We start from the raw sequence: 20,974 nt of genomic DNA, 5'->3' as shown, positions 1-20,974 counted from the left end.
AAGGAGCAGGGGAGATGCAAGGAAGAGGATGGAGGAGGTATTCAGACAGATAGAAGCAGATGTGAGGGTGGAGGAGATGAGGATGATGAAGACCAGAAATGAGGAGAGAAGAGGGATGGCGGTAAGACTGAGGGAAAGTGATAAAAGAGAGTTAATGGGAAGAAGAGAAGTCTGAAAGGGGGAAACATATGGATTGAGGATGACCTGACGTGAGAGGAGAGAAAATCTAGATGAAGGCTTAGGAGGCGGGAGAGAGGAGAAGGGCGAAGATATGAGTAGGGAACGGAAGGGTGATGATCGAAGGGGAATGATGGTCTGGGACGAGACGGAAGAGATTTTGAGGGATAGGGCAGGAAGAAGAAAGGGGGGGAGAAGGGAAAGGGAATTCGGGGGAAGTAAGAAGGAGGACAGATTGATGAGAAAGAGGAAGGAGAAGGAAAGAGGCTGGGGAAGAGGACAAGTGCTGGAGAGGGGAAGGAGGAAGAAAGGGAAGGGGTGCTATAGGATTGCATTTTGAAACGTGGCAGAACTCGGGAAGAAAGATGAGGACTTCTGAAAAAGGCTGGAAGATTGGAATGTGCTAGTTATGTCGAAGACATGGATGGAGGAAAAGGGATGGGGGAAACTGAGAGGAAGGCTGCCAAAAGGATATAGATGGGAGGTGCAGCCGGCAAAGAGAAGGAATAAAAAAGGAAGAACGATAGGAGGGTGATAGGAGTGAAAAGGAGGATCGAGATGAAAGTGAGGAAATGGAGGAGGAGGGGCTGATCTCGAGGATGATCAAGTTAAGGGGAGAGAAATGGAGAATTGTTGAGATATAGCTGGGACGGATAGGGAAGGAGAAAAAGGGAATGGTGGGATGAGAAATGTAGGGAATACAAGAAAAGGAAGGAGCTTAGGAGGTGGAAGAAGGGAAAGGGAGGGGGAAAGATACGGAGAATGCAGAAAAGAGTATAAGGAATTGTGAAAGGAAGAGGAAAAAGGAGAATGAGAGGTGGACGGAGGTGGCAAGGAAGGCAAGGCGAAGACGGAAGGACAGATGTGGGAGGCGATGAACAGGGAAAGGTAGGGGAGGAGGGGGTAAATCAGGAGATAGAGATGGAGAAGGTGGGTAGGGTACTTCAAGGGTCTGTTAGGAGAGATGAAGAGCAGGATGATGAGAGGAGAGAAAGGCGTTAGGAGGAAAGGGGATATTGAATCAGATTGAATTGAGCCGGATATATCGAGAGAAGAGATGATAAAAGCGGTGGGTAAGTTGATGGAAGGTAAGGCGATGAGATTATGGGGGAGATGTGGAAATATGGAGGAGAGAGGTTGTTAAGTTTTGTGTGATAGATGCAATAAGATTTGGAAGGGGTGGGAGTGAGTAGAGAATTGGAACGATGGGATAATAGTACCGATAAGGAAAAAGGGAGAGAGGGAGAGGATAAAGGATTACAGGGTAGTGATCCTGATGTCGGTCTTGTACAAGATGTATGCTATAATTTTAGGGGAAAGACTGGAGAAGGAGATAGAGGAGAAAAGCTTAGTACCGCAGAACCAGATGGATTTCAGGAAAGGAATGGACACGTTAGATAACATCTATGCCTTAAATTATCTGGTAAACAGGCAACTAAGTAAAGAAAAAGGGAGGTGGCATTCTTTGTGGAACTGAAGGCAGCTTTTGATTCGGTGGATAAAGAGATATTGGGGGGATGAGAAGGAGAGGGATAAAGGAGAGCTTGGTAATAGATGTCATTTTCCGAGGACAAGGTTTCCTTTTCAAGGAGATAAGGTGGAGGGTGGATGGGGAAGTGAGTGAAGCGTTTTGAACGGCCAGTGGAGTGAGGTAGAGTTGTCCGTTGAGCCTGGATCTCTTTAACCTCCTGATTACGGACATAGAGGAATACATGAGGAGGGGTGAGACTATTGGAAGGGAAGTTGTACACGTTGGCGTACGCGGACGACATGATGCGGAGAAGGAAGATGGGATGAAATCAATGATGGCGAGATTGGAAGAATATGTAAAGGAAAAGAGTCTTGTTGTAAATGTAGAGAAGTAAAAAATTTTGAAATTTGGGAAGGGAAGGAGGAGAAGAAGGAGAGTAAGAAGAAACTGGAAGGTAAAGACGGTGGGGGAGGTGAAGACCTTTAAGTACCTGGGGTACGTCTTCTAAAGAAAGGGGCAGGAGATGCAGATAAGAGATAGACTAAAGAGAGGAGCTGCGGTATTGGGGCAGGTGTGAGGGATCGGAAAGAGGAGGTTTGGGAGGGCTGAGGGAAAGGGTGTGGCTTTCGATGCACTGATATAGACGGTGATATGGGGTTGGAGGGAGAGGGAAGGATTGAGAGGATGCAGGAGAAGTAGGATGGTGGTTTGAGGTGAATGTTAGGAGTAGGATGGAAGGCACCGGGGTACATGATAAGGGAAGAGTTGCAGAAGGATAAATTAAGAGTTAGGGCGGAGAGAAGGGCTTGGGGCTTCGAGGAGAGAGGGAGGTTAGTGGGAGTGGATGGTTAGTGGGTGAGAGGAGTAGTGAAGTGGCAAGGAAATGTTGTAAGGAAATGAAGAGAAAAGCTTTAGCCGGGGTGATGATGTCGGACTGGAAGAGGGAAAGGGAAAAATTCTTTCAGAAAAGGGGGACCTGATTATGTTGGAGGAGACGAGAGGGGAAGAGTCTTTGGATTTTGGTAGGCTGGAGGAGAGGGACAGGACTCTGCAAAGGGAGGAAGGGTGGCAGAGAATAGAGACCTCGAAATTTAATAAGTGGTTTGGGAAGATGAAGGGGAATGGCATTTCGGGATATTTAAAAAAAGGGATGGACGGAAAGCCGGTAAGTGAGGATAGCAAGGTTTAGGCTCGGAGAGAGCGTAAGAGAGGGGATTTATTGGGGAAGGGAAGAAGAAAGAGTATATAGGGTGTACGGGAGGGACATGGGAGCATGTCTGGAAGGAGTGTGGGGCAGATAGAAAGGGGAGGGAAATTGACAGGAAATGGTAGAGATAGTACTAGAAGAGGGAGGTGAAGAGAAGGATTGGTTGAGCTGGAGAATTTCAGAGAGGCGGGGAAATTGAAGATGGAGGAGGAAGAGGGGGAGGGAGGGAGAAGGAGAGAGAGAGAGAGAGAGAGAGAGAGAAAGGTATTAGGCGCGAATGCTGAACTATTTAGGGGAAGATAATAAAATATAGATAATTTCCGTTAATGTCTTCCCTATGTGAAGAAGAAACCTGCGACGGAAGCGGAAGTCTCTGGCCAGGGTATGTGTGTGTGTGTGTGTGTGTGTGTGTGTGTGTGTGCGTGCGTGCGTGCGTGCGTGCGTGCGTGCGTGCGTGCGTGCGTGCGTGCGTGCGTGCGTGCGTGCGTGCGTGCGTGCGTGCGTGCGTGCGTGCGTGCGTGTGTGTGTGTGTGGGGGGGGTAAGCGTGCGACTAAGATAAGACAGTTATAAGTTAGGTTAAGTTAGATTTAAGATTAACGATAGATGTAAGAATTTGTTGTGCATTATATAACCTCTACGAGAACATGGAATAAAGATTATTATTATTATATACGCAATTAGATGGACTGATTAAACCACCGTTATTACAAAAATTCAAGAATTTTGCAAATGTTGCAGTATGAATATAATTATATTCATTATTATTTTTCCTTAAATTTAACAAACAATTATAGCAATCAATATTTGATAATTTTTTTACTATGCGATGGCTGCCCTGAGTTCGTCGGTCGCCGATCTCCCGAGCAGCAACCGCACCGTCCAAATCCGCCGCGCGTCCGCGCCTCCCGGCCCGTCAAAATTTATCGGCACACGACAGCGACTCGATATGACTCATGAACTGCTCATATACAAAAATACGATTGGGTGCCAGGCACGCGGAACGTGCCACGAAGTTCGGAATTCTAATTGTTCGCGGGCCGAGACGCAACACGTGGTGACAGATTGCACTGCTACTCAGATATGGATAGGGAGAGGGAATGCTTCGGCGATCAGGGCACTCTTGAGGGAGAGAGAAAAGGCCAATGAATAATTGACAACAGTAGTTAATAATTAATGAGTTTATTCGCAGACTTTTCGATGCAACCCCGAAACAATTTGCAATACGTATGCGATCTTGCCAATCATGCAGTAAAGTACAGCTAACTCGAAGGGCGCGCGACATACACAGTGATGATCGGCAATAATGAGCACTTTCGGTTATAATATTCATGACAATTCGACGCCGGCTTCTCGAAATTCGCCACAACGAACACTCGAAATTCGGAGCGAGATTGACAACAAATATAAAACAACAAACATGCAATTAGTTGAGTGACGCAATTGAAAACGGCAATAAATGCGCAGCAGCCCGTAGCCCGAGTAACACCATGCGCAAGCAAAGAGGTGCTGAAAATTTAGCTCGCGAAAATATAATAACGCAATACACACAAAAAAAAAGAATAACAAACAACCACCGTACTAAAGCGAACGCTAGCGATAACATTAAGATACGCGACACTACCCTGAAGTGATTCGCAATTGCCAACATCACTCAACGTATAAATGCGACATCATTCTATATGCGTTGCAACATTTAAAGACTGCAAAAATGACGCGTACATTGAACATTACGGAACGACAAAAAATAATATTAATATCGATGAGTTAGCATGGCCGCTGGGGAGGGGGGCGAGACGTCGTCCGGGCTTCCCTCTGTGGCGGACGGTCGACATGATCGTCGCAGGCACCGGCATTAGATCCGCTACACTAATTATCACTCGCGCTATCAATTCGCGCTACCGGCACTCCCGCGACTCGCCCGATTCACCCGCTGTTCGCGCGACGATAGAGGTGACAGCTTCACAAAGAAAAAGAACGCCCGGTTCACCAATAACAACAATTATTTCTTTTCTGCAAGTTGACGGTGACGGCAGATTCAATCTTGGAGTTGAAGGCATGCGGACGCGCTGTTGGTGTGCTGCTCAATGCGAACCGTGCCGCACTCTTGCGCGTTCGGTTTTGTGTGAGCCGTGTCCATCCAATAATTGACAACTCTTAAAGATTGTCCTATCTCTTTAAGAATGACATGATGATGCGATCATATTAATTCGAATTAGCGAAATTAACGTTAGTGAGCACGTCGGATGAACACGGTATCTTATCTTTATTTTTTGTATACACTGAGAATGACTCAAACTAGAATCGAAACGTATATATTGTTATATATTTTTAAATTGTAATAAAGAATGTAATTGCACATCGTGCAAATAGCGCTGATTTTCATTTGCCCTTTTACTACATCATATCTAATACCGAGAATCATCTCATTAATATTTAAATAGTATATAATATATTTATTTAATTTTTTCATTGAAGAAAAGGTATTGGCTCAGTATTAAATTTATCCTCATTTTTATTATTATCAGTTAAATCATGGAATGTATATTGTATTTCTTTTCCACATAATTTTAAAAATTGCATCAATATTTGTATTTGCATCAAGTTCAATGCAATCTGTGGAATATTTAATCTGTGGAATATTTAATGTCATTGTGTAACAATATTTGTCATATAGAATATTTAAACTGTAATGCATTGGGATTATTATTATATCCATGACGATTTCTTATTTTAGAAAATAATAATTCCACATGATCTTGAGAAAATTTATAAGTTAATACATATTTATATGATAGATTTTCTGCAAATAAGTCTTCAGCTACATCCAAAACAGATTTTACTATAGCTATACCATAAATAAAAGTTTTTCTATCATTATAAAGTAATAATTGTCTTTCTTTATTTTGCAGTAAAAATAAATATTTTATATTTTCTTCAAGCATATTTCTTAAATATGGTATATTATTTGGAATAACAGGTTTTTTAAATCTTTTACTAAAAGAAATTTTTGAATTTAAGAAATCAAATAATCTATCAATTACTCGAATAAACTTTATCATACCTTCACTATCTTTGAATTGTTGAAATTTCTTCTTAAGAAACTGAATAGCATTAGCTACAGACAAACTTAAAGTTTGAATTGTGTACTTTATTTTCATCTTGTTTTGTTTCCAATATATACATTAGCTATTTAAGTGATTTTTAAATTTAAAAGTTAATTTTTTCTGAAGATTATGCAGTTGAGTAATATGTTCCCATTTAATCAAACCTTCATTACTTTTAAATTCTTTGTAATCAGCAAATATATTTCGAGTTAATTTTACCATATAACATGGATTTAAAAGCATTCGCACTTTATAATTCAAAATAACATATGGAAAGAAATTTCTTATATTCATATAATTATCTACAAAAATATTCGCACATAAAATTTGTAAAGCACTACAATTGACAGTATCACCATCACACGTAACTGCTTGTATTTTTAAGCCTGATTCTGCAGATAATATAAAGGTAGTTTTGATTAATTCATCCAATGTCATTGCAGTTATACTATGTTTTAAAAAATATGCAATAAGCCAAACACCTTTTAAAGAAACTAACATAAAGACTGAAACTTCTGTACATTCCGTTTCCATAATTTCTATATTTATATTATTACATCACAGAAACCAATATATTACTTACCAATATATTACTTTGGGAACAACAGCACATATTTGTGCTGTTGTTTGTCTCAAAATAATTGTTGATGTATAACCATGCTATCAAATATTAAGCAGCAGTCTTTATCTTCTTCTTTAAGTTCCTTTAAAGCGTTTAAAACATGTATCTGGAAACAAGATTGTGCATCAATAAAGTTCAATTTCTTACAGCTGGTAAAGAAAGTAACTTAAATATTGTTCTGTGAAAATTAAATTGTAAATTTAATATTATAAATATTAGATGAAATAATTCTAAAAATCCTGGTTAATGAAATCTCTTACTTCTTTATAATTTTTTTAATAATGTTATAAAACATTAAATTGTCATTTAACTGTTAAAAAGAACACTATTTTATAATTACAATTATGTTATTAAAATGTGTACATGATAGACATATATATTCTAAGATAAATTATATATTATATGTATTTTTAATCTTTATATTCTCTATTATTTTAATATAATGACATTTAATAGATACAAATTTATATATTTATTTTAGTTTGTATTTTAGTTTGTATTTATATAGTTTTATTAGTAAACTGTAAGCTATGGCCGTGTTTCGATATACACTACCAATGTACTGAAAAATTATATATAATATAAGTAGTAAGTGGGGCACTATGGCGCGTCAAACAAACCCCCACCACCTTCTCACTGGCGCCAGGGACGTGGCCCCCGACGGTCAAAAACTGGCAGCCACGTGGAAATGGAGCGTTCTAATTGGTCGGTGGGGATCGGAGATGATAATTAGGTAATTAGTGAGAGCGTTCTGATTGGTTGGCTCCATAGCTGCCTGACGCGTGATTGGCTCTACCCCTAGTGCCCCATGTGTGCGATTGGTTGTCGAAATGCTAGACGAGGTAGGGGAAGGGTGAGAAAACGTCTGGGACCGATCGGAGTCCGAAAACAAAATGGCGATTGCGAAAAGAAATATGGCGGGTCTGTAAAAGGAATATACTTGTCGAGAATGGGATGCGATTTTTTGTTCACGTGAGATGGAGCGAAGAGAAGAAAACCGATTTTTTGGAATTTACTGGTTGTATACGGGATATGAAGAATCCCGTTTTTCTTAGGGCGAAAGGTTTCTTGGCGTCTCATAGTCGGTGAATTTAGATAAATTTCTCGACTTGTTTGACATTTTTTGTATGGGGGAAATATAGGTTACGAGTGGATATAGGTTTTGAAGACATGAGATTTTCGGTGTGTAATAACTATTATTTACCAGGTCATACGGTATTTGGGAGGAGGAAAACGAGTACGGACAGGTTCGCACTATATATTTCTGACGTCGATGACGTCGAATTCGGAGTTATACGAAGCTTTTATTCTAAGACAAACACTCGGATTGAAAAAATTTTCTAGATGTAAACTCTAGATTTTTCTAACATTTGGAGTTATACACTAGGTTATGTTCCTTAATTCTATGGTAAACAAATATTTAAAAAATAAAAAATATTTAAACAAATATTAACAAATATAACAAATATTTAAAAAATGATTAGATATTTCTAGCTTGGAATTATGTGGCTAAAATTGGTTTTAAATCGGAGGGAAAGGAAGTAAAATGAACAAAGAATTTATGTTACAAAAATTAGATTTATTGTTACATCATTATACAAATTATACCATAATAGTGTTTCTTTAATGTTTAATTGTCCTTAAAAGTACAAGTTTGTATATGACAGCAAGTTACATGAGATTTTTCACATTTCTTTTTTCCATGAAAAAAGATTTTACGAAATAATTATACGATTACGCTTATCATTATCTTCGTAATCTTCGCTGAATATTTTGAAAAATTGTTTAAGCTTATAACCGCGAGACAAATAATAAAGAAATACGCAGCAATATTGTCCACAGGTCTGAGAAAATGTGTCCTGTAATCGCGAGATGTTCCATTTATGAGTAGTAGAGTTTCGTCGAAGTCGCAGATTGAATCTGGAATCCAGAGGTGGTAGTCCGTAGCTATCGAAATATGTGCCTTCCCCATGCTTGTCTAGGTAGAAAGCAACCCAGTGTTGTCCAGGATGATCGTGATTATCAGTGTTCGCGACGATGGCCGTCGACTTCGTCCACACCCTCGGGATTTTATCGGCAGGATACACACCCGCATGTTCGATACTAAGATGATGCAACGCTCGTAAGATTTCGAGTGAATTCATCTTCCGCTGTGTGGAATGATGTTTGACTTGTTTTTTGGCTCGTCGGTGTCGTTATATTTTTATCCTCTTGCGAGGATTGTAGGGTAGAAGCTTCCTTTTTTCATTCTTGAGTTTCGATAGATCTTCTTTCTCGGCTTTTATTTGTTCGCACCTCGCTTGTTCTTTTTCTAATCTCTTATTTCTCCACGTAACGAGATTCGAAAAATTTCGTTTTATTGTAAAAACCTCGCTTTCTGTATCACTGTCATCGGAATTTTCAATGGTAAAAGAATTAGCGCTGCTTATATAGCAGTTCCCTTCTTGAGATTGCATCCAGTATCTCAATTTGCATGCGTTGCGTAACGCGCAATGAAATTTGTCGGAATTTCGCTGAAACCCGTGATGACTGCAGCGCAATTCATGCTCTTCGCCTTCCGACAGGTTTTTGAAAGCTGGAGAGATTCTTTCTAAATTGTATACGTTTCTTGCGAGTGTATTTTCCAAATAATGTATCTTCTCTCGACCTCGGGTGTATATGTAACGCGCTTGCCGTGCAATTTCACATAGCTCCGCCAAAAAAGCTGAAATGTTTGGAATTGACTGTTCCGTCAAACCACTCGATTCCATGGAAGTTTCGAGAGAGCCAGTTGTTTTCTCGTCTGTATTTTTCGGATAATTCGACAAATGGATATGGAGGCATCATAATGCAGTGACTTATGAATGCTTCGTTAATGGCGACAACCGCTACTTCTTTCGGCATAAACTTTCCCTCAGCGTCGCGGAAACTTTGTATATCGATAACTATATCCATGATACGTAGAATATACTTTCAATTTATTTTGCACGAAGTGACGACGCGTCTAAAGCAAAACTGCGGCTACTTTTTGTTAAGCTTTCGAAGAAATAGAAATGAAAAATAGATAACGGTAGGAGGGGGAAATTCGAGTATGTCTCATCCGCTAAAATCAACGATAATTTGACGCGAGGAATCGATCTCTAACACGTTATCGAATTCTGCGTAAACGATACAATTAATCGTTGAGGTAATAGCTTTTTCAAATCGCACCTCTAATCGTAAACTTCCATGTCTGACAAGATTCCAATGTCCGGTGCAATTTGCCGATAGATCGGGAGTGAGATCGAAAGCGAAAAGCGTGAAAGCTTTGGCATAATCTTCTCTGCTTATAGAATTCCCCTCATTTAGAAAATGGATGCATGTTCCTGAGAAGAGGGTGTTATAAGCCTCGACATAGAGCGGATGGTCTTTTGAGAAATTCGGTTGCAGCGGTCTACTTAGAATTTGCACGCCATCGGCATATAGCGAAAAGAAATTTATGCCGTAATTTTTGAAATTAAATGGACTTAACTTTCTGTCGCCGTTAAACGCTTTGTTATCGACGAATCCGACTATTACTCGTTTCGGAAGTTGCCCGAGTATCGCGTTATCAATCGATTCTCCTACCACTCCGGCGTGAATCGTGAATGTTTTAACTTCGACTCATCAGAGGATACTTGGCGGTTGTTTTACTCAGCATTCTCGCATGTTCGAGTAACACTGCGGGGCTTATTTTTGCTCTTCTTATGAGTAAACTAGCATCTAGAATGCGTATTTTCGACGTTGAGTTGCTTTCCATGAGGCAAAATGCATCTCTCGAGCGAACGAGTCTCATTCTAACCTCCACTCCGTTAATTAAAAATTTATCCTGATTAAACACGTCGCAATGAAGATAATCTATTAGATCTACCGAATGTTCTCCTTGGATGTATCGGGCGCGTCTCACGAGAGCTTGATTGGGGTTGTTCGATTCTAATAGCGCGTCCATATAACCGGGTTCGTCCGTGTCCCATAGACAGGAAGTCAGATGGGAAGTTTTTGCCGGTGAAGAATAATTTAACAATGTTTCGATGTACGCGCGGTACGCGTAGGCGTTGTTTGGGGGTGATACGAGTTTTTGATTGAAGTACACGTCGATCTGGTTGAACATCGAATGTAGAACATCGAATGTAGTAGATTCACAAGGCCTACTTTGTTTCCTCCTGCTTCTCCTTCTCCCACTCCTCCTCCTCCTCCTGCTGTCGATGTTCCAGGATCGGGTAAACTTTCCACTCGCACGCGAAGACTTAGCATGGTATGCGTGAGATCTAGATAATCTTCTCCGTGCCCGGGTACGACGAATTCTATAGGCGCGTCGTCCGCGAGCGAGGTCACCGGTTTGTAATAAACCCATTGCAAATTCTCGATACTGGTTTGAGTAGGAGGTAAACTGAAAAGATCGAGCTCGCTCTTTAAACACTCGCTCGAGTGGGTATGAAGAAAGGACATATCTCTCAAATTTACAAAGTGCGTTGGTTAAGCGAATATATCGGATACGGTGTGCTTTTTCCCGCTATTTCGTCGATTTTCGTTGCCTTTTTAATTTTGCCCGCTTTCCTCTTCGATGATTTTTTTTAATCATTTTTTTCACGCCAATTTTCGATGATTTCTTTTTTTTACCGACTTGTCTGCGTTTACGAACCGCGCTTCTCCCGGATTTAGCGGTGCGTGCGTCGTGCCCTCCGAAGGAAAACTGACCCGGTCGTATTTTCGTGGATGTTTTATATCCCGAGCCCTTCATCAAATTACTTATATTTTCTTTGGCTTTTCTTTTAAGATTTCCGCCCGATTCCTTGAGCCGCGTTTTGACTGCTTCCCTGAACGGAGTGTTGTTTTCAACATCCTCCATCACGCCAATTCCGGCGCGTAAAGCTTCTTTCCCGACTGCGCGCATTCCCCTGCTTAGATTAGGAAGTACTCTTCTAAATAATCCTCCGAGGAAACTACCGATCCCATGACCGCGCTGATAGGCTGAACCGACGAAAATTCGTGGAATTCCGCCTCCCCTGCCCTCACCGTTTTGCATTTCGTAATACTCGTCGTATTCCATGGAGACTTAGTTTTTTCTCAAAGCTTCGTAGACTTTCCACCGCGAATGGCAATTAACGGACGCGTCTAAAATGTAATGTTGCTATCAGCGTTCCGGATACAGATGATATTTTTTCTCCACGGTGATCTTTTATATCTATTTCAATTTTATGGAATTTCGTTTGACGCAAAGGAGTATATTGCAAAGTGGAGAAATATTTTACTAAATTCGTTCCGTACGTGTAATTACATCCGGGTATTTCGGTTGGAACGATCCGAAGAAGCGGACTCCGCGTATCGCCGGTTATGTAAGGCTCGCAAATGTCGCAATAAACGTACATTTTACCAGGGATACCGTGCCATAGACTACAGGGTTCTGCAGTCCAGAAAAATACAGTGCGTCCATCACCGATGGCATAACCGAGTTTCAAAAACGGCGTTAATTCGTCGGAATTAGGTAACTTGTGACGGTAAATTGTGCCGGCATCATCGATTGATCTTCAATATTTGAAAAATATTAGCTGATAGATTTATATAATGAATGAGAGTACAGTTGTCGTTATAATCGATGCTTATACGGACATTACCACCTAAATCTTTTCGTAGTTCGAAAGTAAAATGCGAATCGCTGCGTCTGCACTCTTTATTAATCGCGTAGATAAGATCCTCTGTATTTTCATAAACCCCCGTCTGTAAGTGCAATTCTTTCACCGTAAACTTATCATCATTTTTCTCATCTTTTTCGCTCTTCAAATTAACAAATCTAATCTTATTATCGTTTCGACGTACGTGAAAAAGACTGGCGGGAAATTGAATCTCGCTAAGCGCGAGATTCCCATTCCCCGAATAAATGTATGCCGTGAGGTAATTGAGTGGTGAAAGAAGAGCATGCATTTCCCGGGAAATACTTCTTACTGCTATCGCTCGGAAGAACCATAAAAAATTGTTCCTCCTCCATCTTGGAGAAAAGTTAAACTCGAAGCGGGAATCCAACTGTCGAATTTACTAGGATATCCTTGCCAGCTAACTAGCAGCTGTTTATTAGCACCGCGTCCTCTGCTTTTTATCACGCGCTCGACGATAAACTCTTCCTCCCTCAAATTTTTTCTGACCCGTGCTAATTCTTGTTCATAAAAAATCCCATCGATGTGTTCACCCGATAAGTCGCACAATTCGTACACGCGGGGTCTTCGCCAATGAAGAACGCGACAAACTCGAAATATTTCCTCGCTCCACCGCGCTTCGTATCCTTTCTCGAAAGTGGCTTTTGCTCTACTGACGCGAACAAGATCGTTAACATCGAATTTGTTCTACTACTTTCGACGCCGCCTTCTCTCCAGCGCCTCTACGCCGCTCCATATTTTCGCGTGCGATGCGAGCATTTTCTCTCATAACGGTCGCCGGTTGCATCCTGATGGACGAATGACGAGTGTGATTGTAAGCGCACACGATATCTTGCAGCACTTCGATGTAACGCCGCGTAGTTTTATGTGTAAAATAGCGCCACATTCGCTCCTTTAACATTCTATTGAAGCGTTCAACGACGGCGGCTTTGACGTCCGAATTGCGAGTTACTCGATAACGTATGCCTCTTTCTTTTAAAAAATCTTGCATCGGTCGCGCGATAAATTCTTTACCCCCTTGTCGGTTTGCAAGTACACGGGTACTCGACCATCGCTTCTCGAGAGAATATTTTGGAAGGCGCTTGTCACGCATTTGCTCGTTTTATCCCGCAGCGGTTCTATCCAAACAAATTTACTAAGTACGTCGATAATCACGAGAAGATAAGAAAATCCGTCGTTGTAACTTTTGAGATTATGGAGTTCGATCAAATCAGCCTCCCACAGATCGTCGATATTCGTCACGTTGTAATGCAATCGCGGATTTTCGTCTCGACGGACGGTGCAGCGTGTACGCGTCTTGCGATTTGAGCCAGCGAGCTACTTCTTTACGAGAGAAATTCGGTTTAGCGGCACGCGACAAGTTATCCGTTGCCGAATACCCCGCATAGTGCGCTGGATCGTAATACAAATTTTCAAGGCTGGTCATTTCAATTCACTCCAATCGAGTAAGCGTCTCTTTCTTGCCTATCGAGAATCTTTTGCGAAGGTTATAGGGATATCGTCTTTACGAAAACGCGGTGAAAGAAACAATGCGCACCTCGCTCGCTCTTCTTCTTCGGTCTTTCGGTGTTTTTGTCCCTTTTTCGTACTCTTTTCCGCGTTGTCGCCGTCGACGTCGCCGGCATTGACGTAGAAAGTTTTCTCGGTATTTTCGGAGTGGAACTCGCTTGTGGTGATGATAATATCTTGACAAATGTGGTTGCTAACAATTCCTTATTTCCTACGAGTACAGCCGGGGTGTTTGTCGTACGTAGTAATCGCGCAAACTGACCTCTTCCTATTGCTTTCACGGTTTTTCTCTCTCGCATCGCGTCGTTTATCAGTTCCGTGATATTCGAATCATTTATAACATCACCATCGATAGTCACGATTCCTTCCTCGTCCCAAGTAATTCTCGCGGGTACTGCTTTATCGATCAAATGTTTCAAAAGTAAACGCGCCTTGGCGCGAAAACTTTTCGGCACCTTTTCTAATATTTTTTCGACGCTTTGCCGTTCGCGCTTACGCAGAGACTCACCTCGTAGTATATTACTTACTTGCCCGTCAAGATGGGAAAGTTTGCTCAATGGTTGTGATTCGCGCGCTGGTTCCACCATGTCTCCCTCCTGCGCATCTGAATTGTTCTCATCGGCGGGGTTACGCGCCGAATCTTCCTTTTGCGCTTTATTAAAATGGAGATATCTTCAAAGTACTTCTTTATACAATTTCCATTTCTCACTTACATCGCGCGGAGTGGGAGAATTAAGAATTTTGCTCATATCGGAATCGAGCCGCGACAAAGGCGTTCCGGGTGTTTGTACGGAATTTAAATTTTCTCCATGTATCGTCTCCGAATTCTGCCTCATGGAATTTTCCCCGATGTCTATTTCCGTTTGCTGCTGTTGTCGGAGACGATGCTGCATTCCTTCGAGATTTTCCGTGGAAATCAAGACCATCTTTTTTGCCCTTTCCATTAGGTTTACTCGATATCTCTCTCTCTCTCTCTCTCTCTCTCTCTCTCTCTCGCTGACTATTCTCCGATAATTTTCGAAAATAGGAACGAAAGTATAGGCCCTATGAGATAAGGTAAAAATCCGCCTCGCTGTAGTAATAGCTTTTTCTTACTTTTCCAATTGCCGTCTTTTTTCGCTATGCGACGCAAAGATGCTTTATATTTGCTGAGATGATTTTTTTCAGAACGTTCGAGCGGGACGTTACCCTTGAGAGTATTAAAAACGCTCGCGGATACAACGAATGAATTTTTCATCCGCCTAAGAAAGAGGCGCGTTGATTTTTGTTCAAATAACACAGCGCTTTGAGAAGACAGATATTTTTCTTACCGATCGAATGTTCTGCGATTTTTCTCGCATTAACCGAGGATTCTCTTCTCTTCTTCATCACGAGGAAGTTGCGCTGTCGCAAGAGAATGCGAGTACGATACTTTTATACGAAACTTCCGGAAAAGGATCTGCGCGATACGTAAACATAGTTCAGCGTATCATCGGGAAATATGCACGTGCGAAAACGATATTCGTCAGGAGTCGATTGTTTCAGATCGAGCAATAAATATCCGTGAGGTTGAGACGTGGCGTCGTGATACGCTTCCTCGAGGAACTTTGGATCGTTGGGATAGACTTGTCGAGCGAGATGGTGGATTTGCGCGCGATCTCGTGGATTTTTGAAAACCACAAAGTAATTCGCGTTGAGAGATATATCACGTTGTCCACGGCCCTGATGAAAGAGACTTTGCGTGATGAGAATTACGCTGAGATTCTTATGATGACTTCCCTTGGTAAACAGATCCACGATCGCTTCGCTCGTGGATGATTCCCTCATAAGATCGTCAATTATTATCAATTTCGCGCGCGTTGGATCGTTAGAATAATCTTCCGGACGCGGTAATCCCTCGTGAAATTCGATTGCGGAATCTCGAGTTTCGTATTGAAGTTGCTGATAAGCATCCTGCCATTCGGCGTAATAAAACAAAATTCTCTCAAAGTAGACATCTGCCATAGCGGATAAATGACGAAGAAATCTCTTTACAAAGATTGTTTTTCCACATCCCTTCGGTCCGCACACGATCGACGTCCACGGATGTTTCCAGCGTACATCCATTTCGCGAAATGAACGCCTTGCGCGTCGTACTTGGATTAATAAACAAAGGAATGGAACACTTGATTTTTTCTCAGAAATTTTTGAGATTAGCTTACTCGCGGAAGGGCTCCACCGCGGCGGAGGTGTGCTCGCGCCAGCATCTTTGCGTAACGAGCTCGTACCCGTCCGCGACAAACCGCGCTCGTACGCTCGTGCGAGCGTCCACCGCGAGAGCACCGACGCTTACGAGCTTGTACGCGGTGCTCCTCGAAAGCTAATTTAAGTCGGAGAAACTTACTCGTGGAAAAAATAATTAAATACTTATTATTACGAACGTAAAAATTTATAACTTTTTCTTTTACAAATTTAAAAATCGTAACTTATGCGATTATAATTTAGGATTATAATTTAAAAGATATTTTACAAAGTATTTTAATGATTCTCTATTATATTCAAAATATTTTCTATATAAAAAATTCAAAATATTTTCTATATAAAAAATTAGCGATAAAAGAAAATTATAGGAAAATTATAGGAAAGTGGGAAAAAATTGGATTTAAAAATTTAATTTTACAAAATTTTTATTATACTTTTTCTTACGATTAGAGAAATAAATATTTTTATTATATTTTTTCTTAATAACTAAACGCAAATTTACATTTGTAATTTTACATTTTCTAATCGAAACCGTATAATATACATTTTTCAAATTTCGCATTTTTTTCTTAAATTTAATACTAAAGTAAACTATAACTAAAATAAAAATAATCTTAATTTTTACAAAACATATTTATTCTGTATACATATTCTGTACATATTTACATTAGTGGGAGGACGGAAAAAATCCGAGCCTTAACCTAACTTAATTTTAAGTAAAATATTATATCGTAAAACCATAGGGATAAGAAAGAAGATTGTCGATAAATCTGCGTTTTAATAAAACAAGAGCACACGTTTTCACCTTGTTTCGCATTATTACTTCGTGAAACGCGGTGCGGCGAATTGTTTTAAATCGCAGATTTATCTCTTCCTCTTCCTCTTTTTCCCTATTTAATAATAAATTATAAATACTCTTAAAATTAAGCAGCCTCGAGTTTTCAAAATTCAATTTAATCCCCTTTATCTTACATATTTCATATTTTCATGCGTCCGGTGTACGTACCACGTACGCGTAAAATTTCGGTCCGCCAGAGACAAACGCCTCGATGAAGCTACCACGCCCGTAACTCTCGAGTTCGTCGGTCATGTCACCCAAAAAATTACCTGTACGCGGTTCATACTCCTCGGGATCACTGCTGCTCGTATATATACATGAATCCATATCATAATATAATACGACGATCTAATTTTTCCAAATATTCGTATAATTTTAATCGCGCCTGTGCCGTCGTGTATGCCGCTATCACCACGTTAATTATCGGTGAAGGTACCACCGCTTCGCTCTTTAACCGCTATGAAACGTATATCGCATCCTCGTTAACGAGCAATACATCGACTATCTCGTGTTCAGGACTCGACAGCAATTCGGCGAAACGCTGAGGGAATCTTATTATTTCTATATTCGGCAGGTTACTCCGCTGGCCGAATTTTCCCCAAAACGAATTAAGGCAGAGTTTGGCGACGGAGCGTAAGCCGGAATTACGTGCGATGTTGTTATTATCGAGAATGATACCTTCGGTTGCTTCATACTCCCTCAGGTAGCGTTCTTTAGCAACATCGTCGTTGCATTCGCTCGACCACCCACTCGCCTCTTGTTTCAGTTGTAAAAAAAGTGTTGATGTATTCGGTAAACAGCCCTCCCTGTCGCGTTTCGGAGTTATAACGCGTAGATTTGTACTGCCAAATTTCGTCTACCCGCGTCACGAGATATCCTTTTTCGACTGCTTTGCGTAATTCGCAGGACACCCATGTGCCCTCGAACTCGCGCTCCGCAGGATCGTCGTGAGTGCACGCGTCGCGAGAAAATGATTCGCAACATGTACGGCAAAGAGCAAATAATAATTTACCGCGCACGCGGTACGGTAGTACAGGGTGGAAGAGATCACGTGGGGGAAGTACTCGGCAACGTACGAGACCCTCGACCGGAGTAAAATTAAAATTTGGCGCAATTCCAATTAAATCGGCACATTCCTCGCCCACATAAATATCCGGGTGACCAATTGGGAAAACTCCGGTCTTGAATACATACGGATACAGAGAACATACGTCTATGTACCGTATCTTCTCGGTGCCCGTAATGTCGTATCGAGTCGCGATATTGCCGGTGCGTCCGCCGAAAAATGCATCGCGAAGATCGAGAGGTGGGATTTGCACCATGGGGTGATTTTCGAGAAATTCACGCATCTCTCGATTCTCGCGCATTTCTTCGTCGAAAATGCACTCCCATTTTTCTGTTAGGATATATCCTTGACGACGTAATCGCCAAGACGTTGCAACCGTTCGTTCGTAACGCGCGTCAAACGTGTCGTTAAAATTTTCGAGCGTTTTATCACGATTTAATGGATAGCAAGACGGGCATCCGTGAAAAAAGCAACCGTGAAATTGCAAGATGTGACGCCGCGTCTCACCCCCATTCTCGCATTCGTAATATCCGTCGACGAGCATGCCTTCCGCTAAACGATACTCACGTCCGCGTCCCGCGTGAATTATCCGATGACCTAACTCACGTTCCTTCAAAATTAACCATTGCGTGCCTTTGCGCGACTGGTCTTTAAATCTGTATCCACCCGAAGGAATGATTCCTATTTCTCCTTCGCGCAAAAAGTTTTTCCGAAAAACTCGCATGCACGTTGAAGCGATAGTTGTACATTCCTCGAATGGACACACGTTTTTCCGCTGTAAGAATATTTTTCGGAAGACCATGCATGCTCGGCGAAGGATATCAACATCGGTGCGACAATACTCGAGTATTTGGAAATCAAATATTACATTTTTTCCCGACATTTCTGCGTGCCACGCGAGAAAACGTTCACGTTCCTCTGTTCGCATGGTTTCGGGCGCGTAATAGCGAACATCGGGTAGTGGACATATGCTTGATTATCGACAGTATTAAATAAGTGCGGAAAGACACCTTTGTCACAAGTATCCGGTAACCCGAAGATCTTCGGTAATTCTGACAAACGCATTGGCATATAATTAACACTGTCGATAAATTTCGCGCGATTCGCTGTTAGGATCATAATTTTTGTACCGTTTAAAATTACACGAGGTTCTAATCCGGAATAATTTTCTACAATGTGCCGAAGGATAAACTGCGCGTCGAACGATTTCGCGTTATGCGCTATGCAAATAATACGTGTAAAATGTTTTGTAGGACGTATTGCGAATTCGATAAATTGTTTTACCGGATCTTGGCGAAAAACAAATTCGCGTACTCCGCACCACTCGCATCGCACCGACAAATCATCTATCTCCGCGCACGAATCGCAAATCTGTTGCGCGACACACAGAGTCGGGACGTGAATTTTTATTTCGGTTCCCTCAAGTGATTGGTCTTGGCGTGTCTCAAAATCATAAAACACGAATGCCACTCGTCCCTTTTTGCATTTCCGCTCACCTGAGTTATTCTGCTCGCTCTCTCTCGCAAATACAGAAGAATCCCCGCCGCACTCAACAACAGAGAATCTGTCTTCGCGAGAGAGAGACTGCATATAACAAAGATGGTTTACGAGTTTTTGCAAACTGCAGATTTTACAAAAAGAAACGCCGCATTCGTGTTTTTTTGTCGTTTTTACAACCCGCCCGCATCCTTCGCAGAGACGAATGGTGTTACAAACGCTCGTCGGAGTTTTACCGTCATACGACTTTGTCGCCCGATGATGTTCGAAGCATGCGTTTCCGAAGAATGAACGTTTGCAAATCTCACACCTAACGAGTTCCACGATTTCGCGTTGATCGCACGGCGGCACGTTGTTACAATGTGAACATTTATTCGAACAGCGGTGACCCTTTTCCTCGTGATACCCGATATTACATGGAATACAATACCCCCCCTCTACTCCCCGCGGCTGCTTTTAAATTTAAAATTGGGTTATAATGTCGATGTTGCTCGTGATATATAATATTTAGCCGATATAAAGGGTCGCGTTCTAGAGAGGCGAGTACCGTGCTTCTGTCAAATAAGGGTTTCTCGCCGCGTCCAAAAGTAGCAGAATTATAAACAACAATAGCTATATCAGATGCGGCGAGAAAGCGTTGGAAACATTCTATTTCCCGAATCCCACAACCCTCCGGTGGAATGGTGACACCAGCTCTCCTCGTCAAATCCAACGCGAGTTCGCGTTGTAACGAGGAATTCTAATGTCTTATCACATTCCACCGCTCGTGAAGTTCCCCCGCACGCAACGTACCGCGCTCGTATAAATTTGCGCGGTCACGAGAAAGCGGGGAAAACATAAATTATCGGAATTGGAGATTGATAAAATCGAACGTTTCGCAACGTCTTCCCGTGTGAGTTTATTTGAAACATGTCCGCGACCTCTGGATGCCGCGACATTGAAAACGCGTACGTTAAAATCACGCGCGATATCGAGACCTCCGGCACTTTGCGCTACTGAACTCACAAGGCGCCAAATGTCCTCGCGAGTTAAGTCGCGTGCCGGTCGAAACGATAATCCCGCCGGGCCGTGCGTTAAATCCTCCGAATCGAATGAAAACCCTACGTAATCGTGCGGTTCGGAGGTATGTAACGCGTAGGCATGAATTTCGGCGAACGCGTTTTCAAGCCAGTTATAAACACCGGCTCCTTCGGGTAGCGGACGCAAACGGAATATCGCCTCTCTTCCCAATATTGCAAAATTTCTAAACCGGCGCGAATTTTCCCCGATTAATATTAAATGATTAAAATTTCTAACCTCCCCGCCACGTGCTTGTTCTCTTCCTCCTCTTCCACTTGTCCTCCTTCTTCCTCCTCCTCTTCCACTTGTCCTCCTTCCTCAGCTGCCGCCTCCTCCTCCTCCTCCTCCTCCGACTCCTCCTCCTCTTCCTCTTCCTCTTCTCTTTCTTCGCCTGCTGTTTCCTGCTCCTCTTCCACCTCTCCCTCCTCCAAATTTTCTTGAGCAGTAAGTTCTCCTCCACGCTGCGGCTCTTCGATGTTCGCTTCTGTACAAAAGTTACAAAAATTAGAATTTTGTAGAAAATACTTTAAGTTTGCTTAGAATATTATGTTCGTA

At 41.8% G+C, this 20,974-nt stretch overlaps 2 protein-coding genes across 2 annotated transcripts in view; both read right to left on the bottom strand.

Annotated features, from left to right (window-relative positions):
- The window catches only part of LOC105423092 (uncharacterized), a 203,730-nt gene that overhangs the window by 126,127 nt on the left and 56,629 nt on the right, over window positions 1-20,974 (bottom strand). The window contains exon 3 of the transcript XR_016139529.1: window positions 6,544-6,688. The gene's annotated coding sequence lies outside the window, so the exon portion shown is untranslated. The remainder of the gene's footprint in view (window positions 1-6,543; window positions 6,689-20,974) is intronic.
- On the bottom strand, window positions 9,557-16,066 carry LOC148936477 (uncharacterized). The gene has a single exon (XM_089078086.1). It carries the CDS (start codon window positions 15,822-15,824, stop codon window positions 15,153-15,155), a length of 672 nt encoding a protein of 223 aa, XP_088934212.1. The 5' UTR covers window positions 15,825-16,066; the 3' UTR covers window positions 9,557-15,152.

The sequence above is a fragment of the Pogonomyrmex barbatus genome, unplaced genomic scaffold (genome assembly GCF_055798465.1).
Source record: "Pogonomyrmex barbatus isolate J1 unplaced genomic scaffold, ASM5579846v1 scaffold21, whole genome shotgun sequence".
In the NCBI taxonomy this organism is placed as follows: domain Eukaryota; kingdom Metazoa; phylum Arthropoda; class Insecta; order Hymenoptera; family Formicidae; genus Pogonomyrmex; species Pogonomyrmex barbatus.
The sequence above is the reverse complement of the archived record's forward strand: the minus strand, read 5'-3'. Positions and strand labels throughout refer to the sequence as shown.

Excerpts from the sequence above, each read along its gene's own strand:
- LOC148936477 (XM_089078086.1), bottom strand. The coding sequence starts at position 15,824 with ATGGATGTACGCTGGAAACATCCGTGGACGTCGATCGTGTGCGGACCG.